Raw genomic sequence first — 23,509 nt, forward strand, 5'->3', positions numbered from 1 at the left:
ATTAAGAGACTGAATATGGCATGGGTACCTAGAGGACGCAGTAAGTTGTCAAATAGTACTAAAACAGTTTGACTACTTACTGTGCATGGATGTTCCTTTAATTATTTAAGGTCAGAAGACCGAACATCCCCTCATCCTTTTTAGGTCAAGTGACCAGGTGACTGGCCATGTACTGGTCCTTCTTTATTTTTAGCCTTGGGTTTTTGGGACTCCATAGCCTCATAATTAAATTTTACCTCACTCCAACACCTGAGGATGGCAGTAGGGGTCAATCACTGAACTCCTACCCAGTTTGTCATTACAATACACCCCAAAGCAGAGGATGTATAGGGGAACATTCACCAGGCCTGCTGGTCAATCATGGGATCCATTGGAGGAAGCTTCAGGAAACACATATCCCTAAAACATGAATATTACTATGCTATCTCACTAGCTATTATCCTTTATCATGACTTAATTCACTCTTCATTTGTTGTTTTTAAATTCATATGTCATAATTCATCTCTCTTTTCATAAATGTTATCCCATGTACTAGTTGTAATCTCTAGTTTGATTCGATTAGTTATGTCTTACTTGTATGTTTTGTCTACCTATTGTGCAGTCCTAATGAATATATTCACCCTCTGTAAACAATTATATTTTGTAACATGTTTCATCACATATAGAGCATATATTTGCCACTTTTAGGCCCTCAGTTGCAATAATGCACCTCCTTTGCCATGATACAGCCAGGTGTTCTAGCCCATTTTCTGTGCATCAATGAAGAAGTAAAAGAGATGTGTTTTATAATCTCTCCAATAATAGCCTGTTAGGGGTCACTGTTTTACCATCCCACTTGGACTCATGGTCAGATCACAGTACCTGCCTAGTTCCCATGCAGCCAGGGAAAAGTCTAAAAGTGTTTTTGTTTGCAGGGGCATTGAAGTGTTTATGGTGCCCGGAGCCCCCTAGTTACCGTCAACGATTTATCATTGAAGTGGAATACCAGCATCTTTTCTGGAACTGCTCGGAAAATGCATGTTATGTTAGGCTGAGAGCTTCAGCTAAAGTTCTTGGCCTATGATTGGCAGCCCATAGCAAGTAATGTTTCACAATCACTTTCAGCCAGTCACTGCAGTTTGAGCAAATTATTCCACAATTTCTGAGCAGTACCATGAAGGAAACTGAATTCGCACAATTGGACCTGGGGGACTCAGCTTCAGTGTTTAAACCATTTCATAATCGTTGAAGGCATTTCAAAAACTTGACGGCAAGAAGACTCTGGGAGACTCCGGCATCATAACCTAGAGTATCTCATTATCAGCCTATAACGCAATCAGATCAGTTTATTATTGTTTGCATAGAACAATGCATACATGGCATTTTCATACGCTGATTATTGATCATTACACATCACTACATTATGTGTGACATGGCAGTGTTGTAAACATTTAATTAAGGGACATGATATTAATGCAGACACCTTACTATGTGATTGTGATCAACCTTTTTGTTGTTGTTTCTTCTTTTACACCATATCATCATAACAAGGCGAAAGCAATGACCCTCCATTAAGTGATTCAGGTAACAAGAGACCCATTAGACATAATTTGGTGGTGGGTTTCATCTGTTCCCTTATTCTAATTATTTAAGTGGATCTTTTGTCTGTCTGTCTGTAAATCTCTCTATCTATATAACATATATCGATCTAGTTCTTTAGTTATTAAAGATTATGCATACATTTAATCAAGTGTTGTCATATGTATAAAGGAATAGCAAATGTTTAGATAGGTCAAAGAATACACATTAAAAAACTGAATATTACATTTTCACAACTGGAACATTATAGGTGACTATATGACTTAGTAATCTGCTGAGTAGAACTGCAAACTGAAAATGCTGAAAGCTCACAGTATTGTAAATGGGACTGTGCATATCGCCTATTACCTATGTCAACAGCCAAGTATGAATGCATGAAGCCAAGCCTCTGATAACTCTCCAAGAGACAGTGAGGAAAGAGAGAGACAGTGTCTTCTGCATGCTGTATAAGAAGTTTGGACAGAAAAGGATTTAGGTATAAATTCCTCTTTTGATGTCAGAGAGAGAAAGCGAGAGGGGTGTGCCTTACAGGTGCTGCCATGTTTGCAGATTGCGTCCCTTTAAAACAACTGTTTTATAGAAATGTGAACAGCCAGCCTCCTCCATTACATTACATTTAAAATTCACTTTATTAAATAAACCTTTATATGTCTGTTTTGACAGACATTAAATTGTCCCATACACAGCTCCATTAAACAGTGTCTGTTTCCAATAGTGCTCATCAACACCACTTTCATCCTGCACTCCACTCTGCCTTTAGGGAAACCATCTTGAGCCATAGTTCTTGTCATACATCCCTATTTGTTGGAAATTACAGGCCCTGCAACAGCTGAGGTGGGTTATATCACGTTGTTTCCCATAATGACTTCAGCCGGCAAACCATTAATATGACCCACTGCTATTTCCTCGCTAGCGTTGCCCCAATCACAGCGTATGTATGTGGCACAGCTTGCCCTGATACCTGTACAGCCACAGAGCACCCTGTCCGTGTCAAGGCTGGACCCATCAGGTATACATTAGCATCAAAGAAGCTGGTTGATGTCAATGAGTAAAATAATTATTTGATTCCCTATCAATCAGCAAGATTTTTGGCTCACAGGTGTCTTTTATACAGGTAATGAGCTGAGATTAGGAGCACTCCCTTTAAGAAAGTGCTCCTATCTCAGCTCGTTACATGTATAAATTACACCTGGGAGCCAGAAATCTTGCTGATTGATAGGGAATCAAATAATTTTTTTACTCATTGATATACAAATCAATTTATAACTTTTTTGACTTGCGTTTTCCTGAGGTTTTTTATTTTGTTATTCTGTCCCTAACTGTTAAAATACACCAACTATTAAAATTATAGACTGATCCTTTCTTTGTCAGTGGGCAAACGTTCAAAATCAGCAGGGGATCAAATACTTTTCCCCCTCACTGTAGCTGTGTTTTAGGTCCTTCCATGCAGTGGCTACTTTCACTTACTATCCCTCTGGTATTTCATGGCCTGCAGTTGTGCATTTTGCGTGATGGACAATTACTCCTAATGTGACCCTGCTGCTGATAGGAGTAACAGCATATTCTTGCTCTCCTACCTGACAGGGTAGCAGGCCATGAGGGTTGGTTGAGGGGATTTCTCAACACACAAAACAATGCTGGACTGCCAGTATTGTAAGACTGAGGGATTGTTTTAGGTACAGGAATAGGCTGGCCACCTCTCCTGGTATCAGTGTTTTTGTCTGCCAATATGACAGCATCTCCTACTGTAAGAGGATTATGGTCCATAACCCAGCATCTGATCTCTGGAGGGGTAAACCGATAGAACTGCTGAAGTAGAAGCAATTGCAATCCATGTTCCACAAAGGACATTTGACATCCTTGTCATTTAGAAATAGCCAGATGTAATTGGAATGCCCATTCCACATGTGAGTTCTTTTCCTTTTTCTGCAAGTCTTTAAACTTTTGCCCATAACTGATGTCATAGCGGGCTAATAAATGATCGTATAATATTGCAATCCATATAGCTCATGTGCATCTGCAGCTCATCCAGACACTTTGCTGGCTAAATTGGTCCTAGTAGGTTGGGTCCACACAGTGTGGAGAGCAATGCTTTTTGCAATACCTCAGATTCTCCTCAATGCTGCCCTCTGCCTCATTGAACACCTTAAATGCCTTAAATGGTTGTCTGCTGGGTTCACCTCAGGTGGAGTGATTCATCTCCCAGACTTGGTGCATTTCTGTTGGCCCAAGTTGGAGCCACCATTCATCTTGCCTCTCCATGACAGTTATTGCCTTTTTGATTTCTCTCTCAAAAGAATTGGGCTAGTGCAGAGTTAACCTCTGCTGCACTCTCCTTTAGAACACCTGCTCCTGGACATCATGGCTCTGGTCCTCCTCCATCAGTTCCGTTTTCAATTGCTGGCCACTCATACCTGTGCTTCCAGCAGATATTTTAGGTGCTCCATTTCAGACTCTCATAGTAGTTTTCCATCCATCACAGAGATGCAACCTAGGAGCTTGGTTCTCTTAGCCCTGGTCCCAGAAACGAGGAAGGACCCTGCTATTTCTCTATTTCTGTATTACACGGTCATGTTATAGTGCTACCGCCACCCACTGTATGTGTATTCTGTTCACGGAGCAGATGATCTTGAATGGAACAGATAATCTTGAACATTAATGGCCACCGGAGTGATATTTATACATATCTCCTGTTATTTATACACTGAACAAAATTATAAACGCAACACCTTTGTTTTTGCCCCCATTTTTCATGAGCTGAACTCAAAGATCTGAGACTTTTTCTATGTACACAAAAGGCCTATTTCTCTCAAATATTGTTCACAAATCTGTCTAAATCTGTGTTAGTGAGCACTTCTTTTTAGTGAGATAATCCATCCACCTCACAGCATATCCAGATGCTGATTAGACAGCATGATTATTGCAAAGGTGTGCCTTAGGCTGGCCACAATAAAAGGCCACTCTAAAATGTGCAGTTTTATCACACAGCACAATGCCACAGATGTTGCAAGTTTTGAGGGAGCGTGCAATTTGCATGCTAACTGCAGGAATGTCCACCAGAGCTGTTGCCAGTGAATTGCATGTAATTTATCTACCATAAGCCGTCTCCAAAGGCGTTTCAGAGAATTTGGCAGTACATCCAACCAGCCTCACAACCGCAGACCACATGTAACCACACCAGCCCAGGACCTCCACATCCAGCATCTTCACCTCCAAGATCGTCTGAGACCAGCCACCCGGACAGCTGCTGCAACAATTGGTTTGCATAACCAAAGAATTTCTCCACAAACTGTCATAAACCGTCTCAGGGAAGCTCACCTGCAGGCTCGTCGTCCTCATCGGGGTCTCGACCTGACTGCTGTTCGTCATTGTAACCGACTCGAGTGGGCAAATGTTCACATTCGATGGCATCTGGCACTTTGGAGAGGTGTTCTCTTCACGGATGAATTCCTGTTTTCACTGTACAGACCAGATGGCAGACAGCGTGTATGGCGTCGTGTGGGTGAGCGGTTTGCTGATGTCAACATTGTGGATCGAGTGTCCCATGGTAGCCGTGGGGTTATGGTATGGACAAGCATATGTTATGGACAACGAACACAGGTGCATTTTATTGATGGGATTTTGAATGCACAAAGATACCGTGATGAGATCCTGAGGCCCATTGTTGTGTCATTCATCCACGACCATCACCTCATGTTGCAGCATGATAATGCATGGCCCCATGTTGCAAGGATCTGTACACAATTCCTGGAAGCTGAAAAATCCCAGTTCTTGCATAGCCAGCATACTCACCGGACATGCCACTTACTGAGCATGTTTGGGATGCTCTGGATCGGCGTATACAACAGCATGTTCCAGGTCCTGTCAACATCCAGCAACTTCGCACAGCCATTGAAGAGGAGTGGACCAACATTCCACAGGCAACAATCAACAACCTAATCAACTCTATGCGAAGGAGATGTGTTGCACTGCGAGAGGGAAATGGTGGTCACACCAGAAACTGACTGGTTTTCGGACCGCACCAGACCCTCCTAAAACAGTAAACTGCACATTTTAGAGTGGCCTTTTATTGTGGCCAGCCTAAGGCACACCTGTGCAATAATCATGCTGTTTAATATGATGCTCGCCTTCAAAATTTCTCGAGGGCTGCACCATTCCTGTGGAACTCGCTTCCCTCCTCAGTTAGATGCTCACCCAGTCTCCACTCCTTCAAAAAATCGTTAGAAACACACTTATTCATAAAAGCGTATCAATTAAACTGTTAATAGCTCCCAACTGATTCCTCTTCTGCAACTGTCACTAGTCTAATACTATCCTTATCTTTTGTGTCATTTTACCTCACTCCCTCTAGCATGTAGCTCATTGAGCAGGGCCCTCAACCCCTCTGTTCCTGTGTGTCCAACTTGTCTGGTTACAACTACATGTCTGTTCGTCCACCCATTGTAAAGCGCTGCGGAATTTGACGGCGCTCTATAAATATAATAATAATAATCAGCATCTTGATATGCCACACCTGCGAGTTGGATGGATTATCTTGGCAAAGGTGAAGTGCTCACTAACACAGATTTGTGAACAATATTTTAGAGAAATATGCCTTTTGTGTACATATAAAAAGTCTTATATCTTTGAGTTCAGCTCTTGAAAAATGGGGGCAAAAACAAAAGTGTTGTGTTTATAATTTTGTTCAGTATATGTTCATAAGGTTTTGTAAAAATGTACAGGTAACATTTGTTGTTATTGTCTATGTATTTTGGCTAATGAATACTATAGCCATGCTGCCGCCCAAGAATAGTGGGAGTTTAACCCCTTAAGGACCAAACTTCTGGAATAAAAGGGAATCATGACTTGTCACACGTCATGTGTCCTTAATGGGGTTAAGAGCAGGGCTTAATTCTTTCCTTTTTTTCAATTCTTTATTTTTGTTATGCATTAATACATCATGGAAATCAAACATTTGCAAGCTATTGGTCATTGCATAAAGTGACATCTAGCATATATCATAATGAGGAAACTGCACAAATTGTTGTTAAGGTAAAGAAAGTCATGAAGAACACAGTGCATTTTTAGATACAATGGTAATATTATGGTAATCTTACATGCCTACAAGGGTGTTCTACACAAGATTCTTCTAGCTAAGAGTATTTATTGTCTAGACATGAGGAGTAAGTAAAGAAGATCAGGCTAGGCTTGCATGACTACATAGAAACAGTAATTCAGCCGAAAAATAATTGAAGCCCTTCTAGACATTAAATTAAAGAGATAGGCTAGATATAGTTGAAGTTAAGCATGCTGAACTAACTTATAAAACAGGATTTATACCACTGGAACTTAGGATAATTCGTAGTGCTGCACTATACCTAAGTGAGATAATAGTACACAAAATATAAACATAGAAAAACAGAAAGCTTTTCAAAGATGACACGATCAAAAATGGCATCCACCTTCCACACAGAATTTCATGTGTCAGACTGCGGGCCCACGGTCACTTCAACAAACTCCCCAAGGTAGTAGGCCTAAAGAGCATGCATGAAAGGCCAAAAGGGCAGCCAGGGTACAACAGGGAGCAGGGCATTCCTCCAGCCCCAGGCCCTTGTGAATGCCGACATCCTCTGTCCACAGAGGGGCAATTGGGAGATGTGGGTGGCATCTGCCACCAGCGGTGTATGATCTTCCTTCTGCGTGGTCGATGCCAAGATGTCAAGCCTCTGGTGGCTTTCGGCCTAGGTAGGCAGTCAGTAGAGGGGTGGGGCACTTGGGTGAGTGCGTCACCCAAAGGTGGCCCTTCCGTCGCAATCTGTGAGCCTCTGGCCCCTTCGTCCACTGTATGGTCAGGGTGGCTGTGGTACGATCCTGCAGCTTTTCCCAGAAAAACTGGAAGATAACATCCAGCCTGGATTTGATGGAGTCCTGGTAAGGCCCATGAGACCGGTCTATCGCTTGCGAGGCATGTAAAAGGGCCTCCGCCATCTTGTGTGGTCGGGCTGCAGCAAGACTTCAGCTGGGAACTGTAGGTAAGTGCAGCAGGGATATCGTGAGGCAATCCAGTGAGGACTGGGATAACCCCCACCGGTCCAGGGGGGTAAGTTGAAGGATAGAAGCCTAGCACACAGATACATAGACACATACACAGAGACACACACACATACATTAACACACACACATGCAAAATATTTTAGTCACTCTCCTGTTACCTGCCTTTTAGGTGCCGGAGGGTCACTTCCCTGGGGTCCAGTGGCTCAGGTTGATGGGAGTCAGAGTTCCCACTCTGACTCCCTTTGCTTCCTGGTGGTTGCTGGGAGGAGTGACTGCGCCAGTCACTTCCTCCCAGCGTCTGACATCATCAGAGGGGGCCCGGTCGCGCTATTACTGGGCCCACTCTGATGATGATCTTAATTTTCATCGGGTGGCCCTAGCAGCATGGGCCACCCGACGGGCCCGTTCACCTGCGGCCCCGGCAATTATACTGCCGGGGCCGCAAAGGATGGCGGTTACCCGGCCACAGGGGTCCGCAGGGCGGCTGGTTCCCCTGGAATGATGGGCCCGGTCACAGCTGTGACCGCGGTATGTACGCCGCTGCACCTGTCATGGTTGAATATATTTGTTACCTGTTGTGTATTACATTTATATATGTGTGTGTGTATGTAAATAAATATATATATATATATATATATATATATATATATATTTGTATATTGTATTTTTTTTGTAATTGTACCCTATTGTAACAAAGCAATGTTTTGTAGACCCAGGTCATACTTGAAAACAAGAGAAATCTCAATGTATCCTTCCTGGTAATATTTTATAAATAAATAAATATATATATCAGGTCCTCACTTAACACGTTTTGCCGTAGCTTTCTCACTTTTGCTTAAGAAAGTACTTTTTAAAATTTAGAATATCCAGTTCTTTCATTTTTATTTTTTTATTTTTTTTAAAAGTCGCCTAACGATCTGGAATTTATTCTAGTGGCTGTCTGGTAGAAGGCCAATGGAGGTTGACTTAACACTGCAAGGTAATTATTGTAGTTTATCAAAAACTGCAATAATTACCATTGCAGGGTTAAGGGACATGTTACACTGCACCCAAACCACTTTAATGAGCTGAGGTGGTCTGGGTGTCTATAGTGTTCCTTTAAGTGAATGAACAACATTGTGTCAGTGCAGCTACAACTAATTGTGAAACAAATGTGCGGGAAGAAGTATATACTGCCATATCAGGTACCAGTTTCAATGTATTTATTCTTAAGAAGAGACCTGAAATTTGTATATAGAAACTGATGTAAACATTTCAGTTTATAAAAACTGGTAAAAGATCTTATTTTCTATATAGCCCTATTGATTCCTGGAACACAAGTTGCTTAATTTAAAAGAATTTCGGTGTTTCAGCATTTTCATCTCTTTTCGTATGATGTTAATAATCTTTCACAATGTGTTGGTACCATACTGATGATGATTTTCTGTTTATCCATTTTATGTTTAGAAAAAAATATTTCATTTTCTTTAAACAATGTTGCCCACCAGGGCTCTACATGTCAGCAGCTATATTACTAGCCTTTAAAGTGCTCACTACGTGATGTCTTTGTAGAGTGAAAGCAAAGTTTCTATACTTTCTCAAGAACATCAAACTTCTTTTTTTTCATATCTCAACGTACTGAAGAGTATTTAAGTTTGTGTTCACCCCAGTATCGGAAAAAAAAAAGATTTCCCATCAAATACTGTCATAATGACTGTGTTGTGGGCAGAAGAATGGAAAGTAGGAAGAGTAGGTACTAGGGTTCATGCTGCTCATTCATTTTGGAAAAAAAGTGGTTGCAGTGGTGTCTGGGCAAGAAGAAATTTTGAGCACTCTATTGGATCATGCTGAATTTTCAACAGAAAGGTCAATGATGTTAAATTGCATGTACAATATAATTTTTATTTCATTGCCTGATTTTTTTTATGGTATGGGAAATTTTGGTTTATTGATATTAAAATTGTAGGCCAAATAGTTTAAATATGGAAAAGTGTCATATCTGAGATTTCCAGAAAAAAATGTTGCTCTGATTTCATCCATGTGTCTTCTTTAATTGTTATCTATATTGTAAATCTAAAGGGCATTTGCAAGGCATCTGTAAACCTTTGTACGTGTTTAAAATTCTAGTATTCCTCTTTTATTTATGTATCTTTTTCCGCTTATATATTGAGTCAAAAAACATCCTATATTTCTTTTCATTCAATTATTTTTCTTTATAAATAATTCTTGTCTAATTTACAAACTGGGCAATTATGCCTAGTTATTTTTTTATTTTATTTTATTATAGTTTTTGGGGGGCGTTGATTGCTTTAGATGTGTCTAGATATCTCATGTAACCTGTTATAACAGATTTGTTTCCTTTTCTTTTGGACTTTAACAGTGGGCAAGGAATCCAGATGTATGTGTTACAAGCTATATCTTGTCTGTGATAGGAACTAATCAAACTAATCATTAGAATTATTAATCCCCATTCTGAGTGAAACATCTTTTAACTACCGGTATATAAATTCACCTGTAGATAATATTTTCAATCTAATATTAGGTATTTATCTTCTCAACAACAATCAAGTTTCCATTGTCCTAATAAACCATTCTAAGTACTGCTAACATTATATTTTGAATAGTAATGATAGTGTATGCATATCCTTCTTTGATATGTTTGTGAAATGCTGTACCTTTTATAGGTGTTATGACTGGAAACTGCACGGCGTTCAATGCTACCATCAAGACGTGCCAAGTATATGCCTGGTGTCCCGTGGAGGATGATACCTATGTCCCTAAGTATGGTTCATTTTATATCTCTTTATCTTTCCATATTTGAAAAACCAAAACTGACATCAATGATTAAAAGAGAATAGAATCCAAACTTAAAATTAAAAACATAAAACTTGATATTATTTTTAGCATTTCATGGAACGAATGTGGAAGTTACTGGATTTATGAAATAACAATCAAATAACTGAAAAAATGAGGCTTATTCACTTAACACTGAATTGACGTGAATTGAAAATCAAATTAAAAGTAAAATGTAAGCCAAATTAACCGAATTGTAAAAATTATTCAACTCCATTACTGTCACTGCTTTGATGCAATAAGCAAAAATAAACTTCTGCTTAGTTAATAAAACCCAGATTATCTACAGTATAAATGAGAACGACCTTTTCTCCCATCTTGACAAATGTAAGAGATACATTAATGGGCTGGGATAATTATGGGAAACAAAAAGGGTTGAGGGGTGAGGGAAGTAAGATACACTAAAGAGGTGTATACACACAAAGGGATAAAAGGAGTAAAGAGTTTAAAAAGAGTTTGTCTTCGCCTGTGTAGCCAAAAATCCTTGAATGGCCCTGACAATGCTGCACCATCGGATGCCTGCCCCTTAATACAGACACCAAAGGTGCATGCACTTCCAATAAGGGGCGAGCATTAATCCCCATGATAGAGGCTTGATTGAGTTTTACCATAATAGGTTGTTGAGTTTTACTATAAAGCCAGTGGAAAAGGGAGTATAGATTGAGACACCATATCATAACCTAAAGAATAAAAAGGGCAAATCTCAAAACTAAGGTAGAAGTCACATCAGCTCTAGGTTTAATAGCATTATTACAATATGTGATAAGTGCTGCATAATCCAGATCACTATTATGAATGTATATACAGTATGTCATTTATGCATTTGTGGTGGCATATAACTAAGCAAAATTATCTGTTTGTGCTCCCTGGCTAGGATACAAAATCTATTGCTGAGCCTTAATAGCTGAGCTTAAAACTGGATTTTTCAAGTTTTCTTTTTCAAACCAATCTGTGCAATTCCCTGTTGATTCCTGAATAACTCCGTATGTGTTTACTGAATAACTCTGTATGTGTTACTAACAGAGTGTTGGCCGTGACACCAGTTCCCTACTTAGTAAAACCAAGTGCTCACATACCTTACAAATGTAATTGTGTTTTTTTTCCAGGCCTCCATTACTTGTAGAAGCCGAAAACTTTACTCTTTTTATTAAAAACAGCATCAGTTTCCCTAATCATCATGTCAGCAGGTTTGTATGATGTCACTGCAAACATTTAATATGAAATAAACACTGTTTATCTATAAGCCATTGTTTTTCCCCTGTATTCAACAATCTCACATTCCACAATGCTGCAAGGGCAGCACAAAACCAGGATACACCACTGGACATACTGAGACACATACACAGGCACATACACAGACAAACATACTGACTGACATACTGACTCACACAGATACATATATTGACACACCTACTGACACACACAGATACATATACTGACACACACACAGACACGTACACTGGTAGACATACTGACACACACTGACAGATATACAGGCACATATACAAACATACTGACACAAACACATACACTGATCGACATACTGACGCACATACATAGGCACATATACTGACAGACATGCTGACACACACACACTGACAGACACACTGACACCCACATACATTCACAAACACTAACAGACATACTGACACACTAAAAAAAGAACATTTTTAAACCCACCCTCCAGCTTCCTACCTTTTGCTGGCTTCCCTGGGGTCCAAGTGTGGTGGTGACTGAGGCTGATGGGAGTGAGGAGCCTCTATCCTCACTGCAGCCTCGTCTCCCCCTCCCTCGCGATGACTCCTGCCAGCTTCCCTGCAGCTCCTCTCTTTATAAAAGGAAGTGACTTGCGGCTTTCACTTCCTCCCAGCCAGCTGCCAGAAAGCAAGGGGCTCGGTCGTGGTGTTAATGGGCGACAGCGCCCGACCGGGCCCCTGCTGATACTAAGTTCAGTGCATTAGTATTTGTATACATAGCTGAATGTATGCACTAATCAACCACAGAACTCTATTCATCAATTGGACTATTATTGTTCATTGGATTTTAATACTTTATATTCATATTTTACCGTGCTAATTTTTCCTCATATGTTATGCACTGCCTTCATCTAGTATATATTAAACCCTTCTACACTCCTGATTTTTAACTAGAATTGTTTTAGTCCTTTTTTATCCTTTTTTTTATTTTGGGTTTTAAGTGGGAGCCCTCACATTTCAGTAGTATGTTGTTTTATTATTCCATTATTTTCTTGTATTTTTGAGGGGTTTTAATATATTATCTATTAGACGTTCTCATACTTCTTTTGCTCATGTCTGTAATATCACTGCCTACCTTAAAGGACCACTCTAGTGCCAGGATAGCATACTCGTTTTCCTGGCACTAGAGTGCCCTGAGGGTGCCCCCACCCTCAGGGACCCACTCCTGCCCGGCTCTGGAAAGGGGAAAGGGGTAAAAACTTACCTTTTTCCAGCGCTGTGCGGGGAACTCTCCTCCTCCTCTCCGCCTCCGTTCCTCCCCGTCGGCTGAATGCGCACGCGCGGCAAGAGCTGCGCGCGCATTCAGCCGGTCACATTGGAAAGCATTCATAATGCTTTCCTATGGACGCTTGCGTGCTCTCACTGTGAATTTCACAGTGAGAATCACGCAAGCGCCTCTAGCGGCTGTCAGTGAGACAGCTACTAGAGAATTAGGGGGAAGGCTTAACTAATTGATAAACATAGCAGTTTCTCTGAAACTGCTATGTTTATAAAACAATTAGTTAACCCTAGCTGGACCTGGCACCCAGACCACTTCATTAAGCTGAAGTGGTCTGGGTGCCTAGAGTGGTCCTTTAACATTGATATGATATCAATCACATCTAAGTATTGCATATTTATCTTGTCTAATAATCCAACTACAATCTTCAATCATTTAAGAAGTGCCTTAAAACTAATTTCTTTAGGAAAGCTTATGGCCTCCCAGACTAACCTCTACCTCACATACCTGTCTCTTGCTCTCTCTTATAGGGCAGCACTCTACTCTCTCCTCCAGCTCTGCTTCACACCCACCTTATTTGATTGCTATTTCCTGTCCCAATATGTTTTATACCCCACCTCCTATAGACTGTAAGCTCGATTGAGCAGGGCCCTCTTCAACCCTTCGTTTCTGTAAGTTTTCTTGTAATTGTCCTATTTATAGTAAAATCCCCCCCTCTAATAATATTGTAAAGCGCTACGGAATCTGTTGGCGCTATATAAATCGCAATAATAATAACTAGCTCATGTGATTTGAGCGAATACCTTTTTTACGTGTATCTGAAAAAAGGAAAATCATGTATGATAATAATTAGGCAAATATATCCTCCATTCTAACTTTGTACAGGAAGTTTTTTTTTTCTATGCATTATTGTAATCTCTCATAATTTCATATGTGATAATATGTAATAATATTCTGCTGTCTGTCTCTGACTGTTTTTTTCTGTGTAATATTGTAATTTCTCATAATTTGGGTTACTTTTTTTTTCTTCAGGCAGAATTTAGTAGAATCTGTAACCAGCTCATATCTTCAGACATGTATATATGACAAAGACAAAGATCCATTATGTCCTGTGTTTCGATTGGGATACGTAGTTGCACAGACAGGACAGAAATTCAGTGATATAGCATACAAGGTATTGTGTTTACCTAAACAATTCCTTCAAGATTTGACATGTGTTATAAAAATAATGAAGAATACATTCAAATTTATGTGAGGTTCTCTTAAGCATTTCTTTAAAAAAAAAAAAAAAAATCAAACAAAACATTAAAAAAAAATTATGTGTGTTTTTATATGAGAAGCATGTGTTTTGTGCATACACTGATCTACCACAACATTAATACCACCTCCAGAAGAATAATACAAAATACATACATTAGGTGGAGTACTAAAAGTATAACTGGTACATAGGTCTGTAGAACAAGACCATAAAAAAGGCAAACGTGCAGAAACGTCTACAGATATATGCTGTGCATAATAATAATAATAATAATAATATCGGGGACACATTCACAATATATGCACCTGGCTCGTGTGTTAAGTGCAGCAGGACAATTGCAGGAGGTCCTATGCCTTCTTCTGGTTGATATTGTGTAGCTGTATGAACAAAAAGAATCCCATTTAACAAACAGTACTGTAGTATACAAACAAGATAAGTGTAAGCATGGTAAAATAAAAAAAGCTGGGCATAAGGGCGGGGCCTAACATCTAAAATGGCCGGACGTGTTTTCCTGTAGCACCCTAGATTCAGGCTGAAAACAAGCAATTATAAGCAAAAATTTCTGCTTACAATCATCTTGATCTACCAGGAGCCATCTGTACAGCACAGCACACTCTCCTGAGCCTGAAGCTGAGAGATTTCTTGCATACCACACACGTCCAAGTCTGAGACCTACTGAGACAGTGGCGCGGACGAGTGGGAGAAGCGACCGATCTCCCTGCGCGGCTCTCGACATTAGACGGTAACAGCCTTGTACCCTTCTCCCCTTGGACCGGTGGGGGTTATCCCGGACCCCTCTGGGTCAGGGGACTCTATACTTGCCACTCTATCCGAGGTGTCCTGTACAGCTCTCAGACGATCCAACATGGCGCACGCCACTCTTTTAGACACACATGGTGTGAGTTCAACTCAGAGGGATCTCCACAGCTTTGCAGGGAACTGCCTGTTGCTGCTTGATGAGCTCTTTCAACACTTCTGGCTTACCTTACAGCACCGTAGCACAGCTGCTCAATCTCAGCAGGCAATGAGACACTGGAGCCATGTACAGCCGGAGGGGCCTCCTCAGGGCAAAAGGCATGTGAACCAACCCAAGCAACCCGTTGCTAGCCTACCTGGGCCGAGAGCCAGACGAGGCTCACCTGCCTTACATCGCTCACTCAGGTGAAAGATTACCGGCGAGAAGCGGAGACTACCATCTAGATCCTCCGTCCCCCTACAGAAGAAGTTAGACTTGGATTTTAACAGTTTCCTGGTCTGTGAACTAAAGATGTTGACCCTCGTGCAGGCCCTCCGGTGTACAATCTTCCCTGGCTGTGAAGCTGCTTTGCCAGTAATGGGAGTCAGCTTATTTGAAACAGGGGACTGCCGCTTCAGCTATTTTCCTGCTTGACAGTGGCGGGCAATAACCTACTATTAGCACTATGTTGATTCTCATGAAAGTGGTATGGTACTATTTAGCTGTGTCCTACTCCAGAGGATCTTATGACTTTTTTAAGTATGCTTTCTGACCCACTCTCCGATGCACTGTACTATTAGCCTGCATGACAGCACTCCTGATATGATTTCCCTGATAAGTGCAACTGCATCTAACCATGTTTCTTAAATAGCATATTAATAGCATATTAGGCATGATATATTTAATCCCTACAAAATGTGCAGTTAAAAACATGTTCTACTACAGCCATGTAATTTATCTTGTTATGTGTAACTCCGTTGATATGCCATAAAGAGCTTGTAAACTAATCTCTGCACGAAAAAATAAAGAATTAATTTTTTTTAAAAATGTTTTAAAGATAAATGTAAGCATAGATACATTAATGTGATTCCAAATGGTCAGTAAGCACATTAAACTGTTGCTTGAGTATTCTAGAATTTTATACCTTTTGGGTTGTAATCATTGTTTACTGGTAAACATAACGATGAAATAAAACAAGTATTTTAAAGTAAGAGAATGATAAAACGAAAAATATAAAATCCAAGTAATCCAATGGCTAATGCCAAAAAAGACCTTATCCAAGGGCTTCTTCAGTTGATATATATCCATAGGAGTCTCTATTTTAAAATGCTTGCTTTTAATATCTTCTGGTCCTTCAATCTTCAGGCAACCAAGTTGTCCTTCCTTGCTCCACTTTTGGTAGATTCTAACCACTGCTTACTGGGAACACCCCACAAGACTTGCCGTTTTGAAGATGCTCTGACCCAGTCGTTAAGCCATCACTATTTGGCCCTTGTCAAAGTCACTCAGATCTTTTCTCTTGCCTATTTTTCCTGCATCCAATGCATGAAATTCAAGAACTGACTGTTCACTTGCTGTCTAATATATCCCACCCCTTGACAGGTGCCATTCTAATGATATATAATCAATGTTATTTACTTCACCTGTCAGTGGTTTTAATATTGTGGCTGGTCAGTGTATATTTGAAACACTTAATTGTGGAATAAGTTGCTATTGCACATCTCCTGTCTTAATATATGCATAATGCACCTAAAATGTAATATTGATTCAGGGCACAAAATGTCCTCTAGCCATTGGTGGATATCGCATGGATTTTCCAGGCTTGCCAGTAACTGTTAAGGCCTGGTTAGTAGCATAGGACTTGATATTTGAAGCCCTGATGATAAAAATTATTGTAGTATGTAAATGATCTTTATAATTTTTGCTTTGTTCTTAATGTTTTAATGAAGTAACCTATTTTCCCCCTCAGGGTGGAACAGTTGTCATTGTCATAGACTGGCATTGTGACCTAGACTGGCCTGCGAGGTTCTGCAAGCCTTCATATCATTTTCACGGACGTCATGATGAAAACCCTGCTTCACGGGGCTTTAATTTCAGGTATAGCAGCTGAAGAATGTATTTTGGTTTATTTCCTTATTTAAAAGAACACTGCAGTGATAGGAATAGTAATATTACTTAAGCAATATTATGCCAGCTATTTTTAAAGTAATTGTGTCTTATACTGCTGATGAAAAAAAATAAACACATTTATTTTTACTAGAATGTTCTACAAAAAACTCCATGTTTGAGTTATCATTAATAAGAAATCTGTCTGATTTACAAATTTCACTTGCGTATCTGTCTGATTCACCCCTACCAGAGAGCTTTCCTGGAATTGTTCAAAATTTGCCACATTTGTTTTACTAGTCATGACCGCTGTATTACTTGATGTATTAAAGGGACACTCTTGGTACCACAACCACTACAGTGTGTTTTATTGGTTATGGTGTCAGGAGTGTCCTAGAACCATCCACCAGTATGGTGTCAAATTGTTTAGGAACTGAAACATAGAAACATAGAAACATATAATGTGACGGCAGATAAGTACCATTCGGCCCATCTAGTCTGCCCAATTTTCTAAATACCTTATCTTATAGTTAGGATAGCCTTATGCCTATCCCACGCATGCTTAAATTCCTTTACTGTGTTAACCTCTACCACTTCAGCTGGAAGGCTATTCCATGCACCCACTACCCTCTCAGTAAAGTAATACTTCCTGATATTATTTTTAAACCTTTGCCCCTCTAATTTAAGACTATGTCCTCTTGTTGTGGTAGTTTTTCTTCTTTTAAATATGGTCTCCTTTACTGTGTTGATTCCCTTTATGTATTTAAATGTTTCTATCATATCCCCCCTGTCTCGTCTTTCCTCTAAGCTATACATGTTAAGATCCTTTAACCTTTCCTGGTAAGTTTTATCCTGCAATCCATGAACCAGTTTAGTAGCCCTTCTCTGAACTCTCTCTAAAGTATCAATATCCTTCTGAAGATACGGTCTCCAGTACTGCGGATAATACTCCAAGTGAGGTCTCACCAGTGTTCTGTACAATGGCATGAGCACTTCCCTCTTTCTACTGCTAATACCTCTCCCTATACAACCAAGCATTCTGCTAGCATTTCCAGCTGCTCTATTACATTGTCTGCCTACCTTTAAGTCATCTGAAATAAATCCCTTTCCTCAGATGTTGAGGTTAGGACTCTATCAAATATTCTGTACTCTGCCCTTGGGTTTTTACGGCCAAGATGGATTATCTTGCACTTATCCACATTAAATGTCAGTTGCCACAACTCTGACCATTTTTCTAGTTTACCTAAATAATTTCCCATTGGCTTATCCCTCCTGGAACATCAACCCTGTTACATATCTTAGTATCATCAGCAAAAAGACATACCTTACCATCAAGACCTTCTGCAATATCACTAATAAAAATATTAAAGAGAATGGGTCCAAGTACAGATCCCTGAGGTACCCCACTGGTGACAAGCCCAAGCTTCGAATATACTACATTGACTACAACCCTCTGTTCTACATACCTACCTTCTTTTGTTTTTAATCTAACTAATGCTTGTTTTACTTTCCTTTTCTCTGTTTGACACTTACACTTGCTTAGTGTGCTGTAGTGGATATGGTACCTAAAGAGTCCAGGTAGTGTTTCAACAGAGACTTTACTAATTTAATGGGTTAATGGGTAGTTATAGCTGAAGTTTTTATCAATAACATAATCTTGAACACAAGGTTTTATGAAAGTTTAATATGACATCATCATTTTTTTTAACCATACCCCAGATTTGATGCAGAATAACCACCTAGTTTTTTTTGTTTAATCTTTCATTTCATTCAGCCACTTATATGTAAAATTGCACAGCATTTGATTATATTAGAATTACATCATGTAGTCTCTGGTTCTCTGGAACATGTTGTAAATTATTTATCATATATATTTTATTGATGAAAGGCATGCAAGATATTTCAAGGAAGATGGAAAAAACAAAAGAACATTATTTAAAGTATTTGGCATTCGGTTTGACGTCTTGGTTAATGGAGAGGTAATTTTTATACTATAAAATAATCTCAGAAACCACATTTAAATGCTTTTACACCACATGGTTTCTACTTCAGTCGTCAGGTTCAAGTCAAGTGCTGAGTTATCTTCAGTCCCCCTGCTTTGTGCGGAGATACCATTTAGGACTTCATCCCTCTTTCACTATTTCTGAATATGTCAGAAGAGGAGGAAGCCTGGGGACACCACATAATACTTTATACTTAACACCTCATGATTTTTATTCAAAAATTAAACCAATAAATTAAAGATATTTTTTTATAAATGTACATATTTATACACAGACTTGCTAGCTTGTCAATGGTGAGCAAAGAGGGGTGAATGCAGGGTTGTCTTAACAGCATTATAGGCCCCGGGCAAAACAGTGCACTGGGACCCTACCAACACAACCGCTCACAGTAATGAAAATGTAAATTATCATTGAAATAAAAGCTTATATTTATTGGTACCTACAACAAAATCAATGTTTAAACATCAAAAACATGCTGTACAGCATAGATTAATCCACATAAACGTTTGGACAACATAACATGAGCCTTGAAGTTATTACAATCAATACATGTACGTTGTTTTCATCAAGGTCAAGAAATGTATGTGCAACAACAAGGTCGCATGTACAGATAACAGCTGATACTGAGGTGATTAGTCCATATAAACATTTTAATTAAGGTGGTTGGTAAGCCCATGGGGCCCTTATGCTCAGACAACTGCCCAGCGTGCCTATTCGTTAAGACAGCCCTGGGTCCATGTGGTGCATTCTCTGCAACTCCTGAGTATTCTGCTTACAGTCACTCACCCAACTAACTTTTTAACAGCATGTATGGCTGTAAAGTGAACCCACCCTGTCTCTCTCATCAGCCCCCATTTTGTTACATTAAAGGGACACTACAGTCATCTTAACAACTGCAGCTTATTGTATTTGTTCTGGTGAGTATAATCATTCTCTTCAGACTTTTTTGCAGTAAACACTGTCTTTTCAGAGAAAATGCAGTGTTTACAGCGTAGATATAGCTCCACTGGTCACTCCTCAGATGGCTGCTAGAAGTGCTTCCTGGGTCATTGCTGCACAGTGTGACTGACATTCAGTATCTCGTCCCTCTGCACGGAGACACTGAACTTTCCTCATAGAGATGCATTGATTCAATACATCTCTATGAGGAGATGCTGATTAGTCAGGGCTTATGGGCATCCGCAGGAATTTTTCCAGGGGGGGGCATAATTATAATGACATCCATGTTTGGCTGCTTTTTGACAGGTTCATGAAGGGGAGGGGCATAGTCATTATCACATAAAGCCAGGGTGAACAGCGTTTTCACAACTATGGTGTCAGGAATATATGTATGTATTCCTGACACTATAGTGTTCCTCTAATCAAATTAAAGGAAAATTCTGTTCACCATAACATTTTCATCTAAATGAAAATGCTATGATGCCAGGAGGCCCCTGGGTGCTCTCTTTTCTTTAAGGGGTTAAACCTCTCTCAAGTGGTTTAACCTCAAAGATTTCCTTAATCTCCAGGTCGCTCAGTGGTATTCGGCTTCTGAAACAGAGTTTCAGGAAGTGCAGATTGACGTCAGGCATGGGTGCCACTGATTGGCTAGAGTCAGCTGACACTCTAAGTCAATCGCTAGTTCCCGGTTCATAAAAATGTTTACCTTTTTGTGAATGGGGAGCTACTGATTGGCTTAGAGTGCCAGCTGACCGCTCTAGCCAATCAGCGACACCCGTACCCAACGGCACTCTGTGTTTTCTGACACTCAGTAAAGAAAAGACACATTAACACTGAGATTTTTTTTTACCTGGGAAGATGAGAAGGTCCAAAGTTTCCCTGCCAGGCCCAGGTTCCAAAGCCTTTTGATGTGGTGTCTAGAATAAAGTGGAGGGATAAATTCACATATCCTTCTTGCTCAAATCTCCTTTTCTTCTTCTTCATTTGACACAGTATTCTTATTCTTCAGACACTGTCTTCTCTCCTCCTTGCTTCTTTTGCTCCTTTACCTTTCTGCTACTTTCTGCTTCTTTTGCGCCCTTCTGCTCTTTTCTCTTTCTGATCCCTTTGTGCTCCTTGGAGACCCATTCTGCTCCTTCTCCTACTTTACCTTTGTGCTCCTTCTGCCCCTTCCAGCTCATTGCTGCCCCTTTCTGCTCCTTGCAGTCCCTTCATGCTAATTTCTGTTCCTTCTCCTACTTTACCTTCCTTCACCTTGCTGCCCTTTCTGCTCCTTGCTATTTCTTTCTGCTCCTTCTCCTACTTTATCTTTGTGTTCCTTATGATTTCTTTCTGCCCCTTTACCTTCCTGTTCATCTGTACCTTTCTGCTCCTTTTCCTACTTTACCTTTGTACTCCTTCTGCCCCTTCCAGCTCATTTCTACTCCTTGCAGGTCCTTTTCTGCTCCTTCTTCTACTTTACCTTTGTGCTCCTTCTGATTCTTTCTTCTCCTTTACCTGTGTGCTTCTTCTGTCTCTTCCTGCCCCTTTCTTCTCCTTGCAGACCCCTCCTGCTGCTTGCACACCCTTCTGGCTGCTTGCAGACCATTCCTGATTCTTGCTGCCCCCTCCTGTTCGTTTCTATTCCTTTCTGCTCATTCTCCTACTTTACCTTTGTGCGCCTTCTGCCCCTTCTAGCTCCTTTCTACTCATTGCTGGCCCTTTCTTCTCCTTCTTCTACTTTACCTTTGTGCTCCTTCTGATTCTTTCTGCTCCTTTACCTTTGTGCTCCTTCTGTCCCTTCCTGACCCTTTCTTCTCCTTGCAGACCATTTCTGCTGCTTGCAGACCCTTCCGGCTCCTTGCAGACCCTTCCTGCTTCTTGCTGCCCCTTCCTGATCCTTGCTGCCTCTCCCTGTTCATTTCTATTTCTTTCTGCTCCTTCTCCTTCTTTAACTTTGCGCTCCTTTGGCCCCTTCCAGCACCTTCCTGCCCCTTTCTACTACATGCAGCCCTTTCCACCTCCTGGCTGACCCTTTCTGCTTCTTCTTCTACTTTACCTTTGTGCTCCTTCTGATTCTTTCTTCTCCTTTACCTTTGTGCTCCTTTTGTCCCTTCCTGCCCCTTGCAGACCCATCCTTCCTTTGCAGACCATTACTGCTCCTTGCAGACCCTTCCTGCTCCTTGCTGACCCTTCCTGCTCATTTCTGCTCCTTCTCCTACTTTACCTTTGTGCTCATTTTGCCCCTTCCAGTGCCTTGCTGCCCCTTTCTGCTCTTTGCTGCCCTTTCCAGCTCCTTGCTGCCCCTTTCTGCTCCTTCTCCTACTTTACTTTTGTGCTCCTTCTGATTCTTTCTGCTCCTTTACCTACCTTTGTGCTCCTTCTGTACCTTCCTGACTCCTTTTGCTCCTAGAAGCCCCTTCCATCTCCTTGCAGACCCTTCCTGCTCCTTGCTGCCCCTTCCTGCTCCTTACAACCCCGTCCTGCTCCTTACAGCCTCTTCCTGTTTCTTGCTAAATCTCTCTGCTCCTTGCAGACTCTTCCTGCTCCTTGCAGAACCTTTCTTCTTCTTTCAGACCCTTCTTTCTAATATCTGTTCCTTTCTGCTCCTTCTCCTACTTTACGTTTGTGCTCCTTCTGCCCCTTCCAGCTCATTGCTGACACTTTCTGCTCCTTAATGTCCCTTCCTGCTCATTTCTGTTCCTTCTCTTTTCTGCTCCTTCTCCAACTTTACCTTCCTGCTCATTGCTGACCCTTCCTGCTTCACTTCCCTGATTATGGGCTGCCCCCCCATCCCTCCACACTTACCTGATCTGTAGGCTGCCCCCCCCCCCCATCCCTCACTTACCTGATCTGTAGGCTGTCTCTGCAGTCTGGGAGTTGCTGCCTGCATGTGCTGCTCCCCTGCGTTTTCAGTCAGGAGAGAGAAGAAGGGATAAAATGTAGCTTTCTATCCCTGCCTCTCTCCACACACAGCGCCACCTACTTGCCGGTATTGCAGCGTATTAGCACTCTTTAAAGAAAAATACCGGCACAAACTGAAAAATCCAGGGGGGATGCCCATATCAGGGCTGTGTCTCTTTCCCATAGGATTGGCTGAGACTGGATCTCCCTCCTTGACAGTCTCAGCCAATCCTATGGGAAAGCATTGTGATTTGTGCAGGGAATCACTTCTGATGATGTCAGCCAAGCAAGCAGATCAGGGGCAGAGCCAGCAGCAGCAAATGTGAATACAAGTAAGATTTTTCTATATTTAGGGAGGCAATAGGGTGAGGAGGGCTGGATGGTGGTTTTAACACTACAGAGTCAGCAAAATGTGTTTGTGTTCCTGACCCCATAGTTTTCCTTTAGCTTGTCAAGAACCCTGTCAAATACTCCCAACCTGTTACTTACCGTCACCTTGTCAAGTTCACCCAGCCGCACACCCTGTAACATACTCCATATAGCCATAAACAGCAACACACCTAATCACATTAATCCAACTGAATTATGTATTGCATTAAGTTTGAAGAAAAGTTTGGATTCACTTTTTACTCTCAGTTTAGTAAATAACTCTCACTTCTGTCCCTG

The 23,509-nt window shown here is 40.8% G+C and overlaps 1 protein-coding gene across 3 annotated transcripts in view; it reads left to right on the forward strand.

Annotated features, from left to right (window-relative positions):
* Positions 1-23,509, forward strand: part of P2RX1 (purinergic receptor P2X 1) — an 88,906-nt gene that overhangs the window by 49,663 nt on the left and 15,734 nt on the right. For 2 of the 3 annotated variants that reach the window (XM_063457431.1, XM_063457432.1), the window contains exons 5-10: positions 1,531-1,563; positions 10,275-10,371; positions 11,550-11,630; positions 13,951-14,092; positions 16,882-17,009; positions 18,907-18,997. In XM_063457431.1, the coding sequence (XP_063313501.1) occupies positions 1,531-1,563; positions 10,275-10,371; positions 11,550-11,630; positions 13,951-14,092; positions 16,882-17,009; positions 18,907-18,997 (572 nt within the window). The remainder of the gene's footprint in view (positions 1-1,530; positions 1,564-10,274; positions 10,372-11,549; positions 11,631-13,950; positions 14,093-16,881; positions 17,010-18,906; positions 18,998-23,509) is intronic. The other variant, XM_063457433.1, reaches the window with a different exon arrangement.

Source organism: Pelobates fuscus, chromosome 1 (genome assembly GCF_036172605.1).
Source record: "Pelobates fuscus isolate aPelFus1 chromosome 1, aPelFus1.pri, whole genome shotgun sequence".
In the NCBI taxonomy this organism is placed as follows: Eukaryota; Metazoa; Chordata; class Amphibia; order Anura; family Pelobatidae; genus Pelobates; species Pelobates fuscus.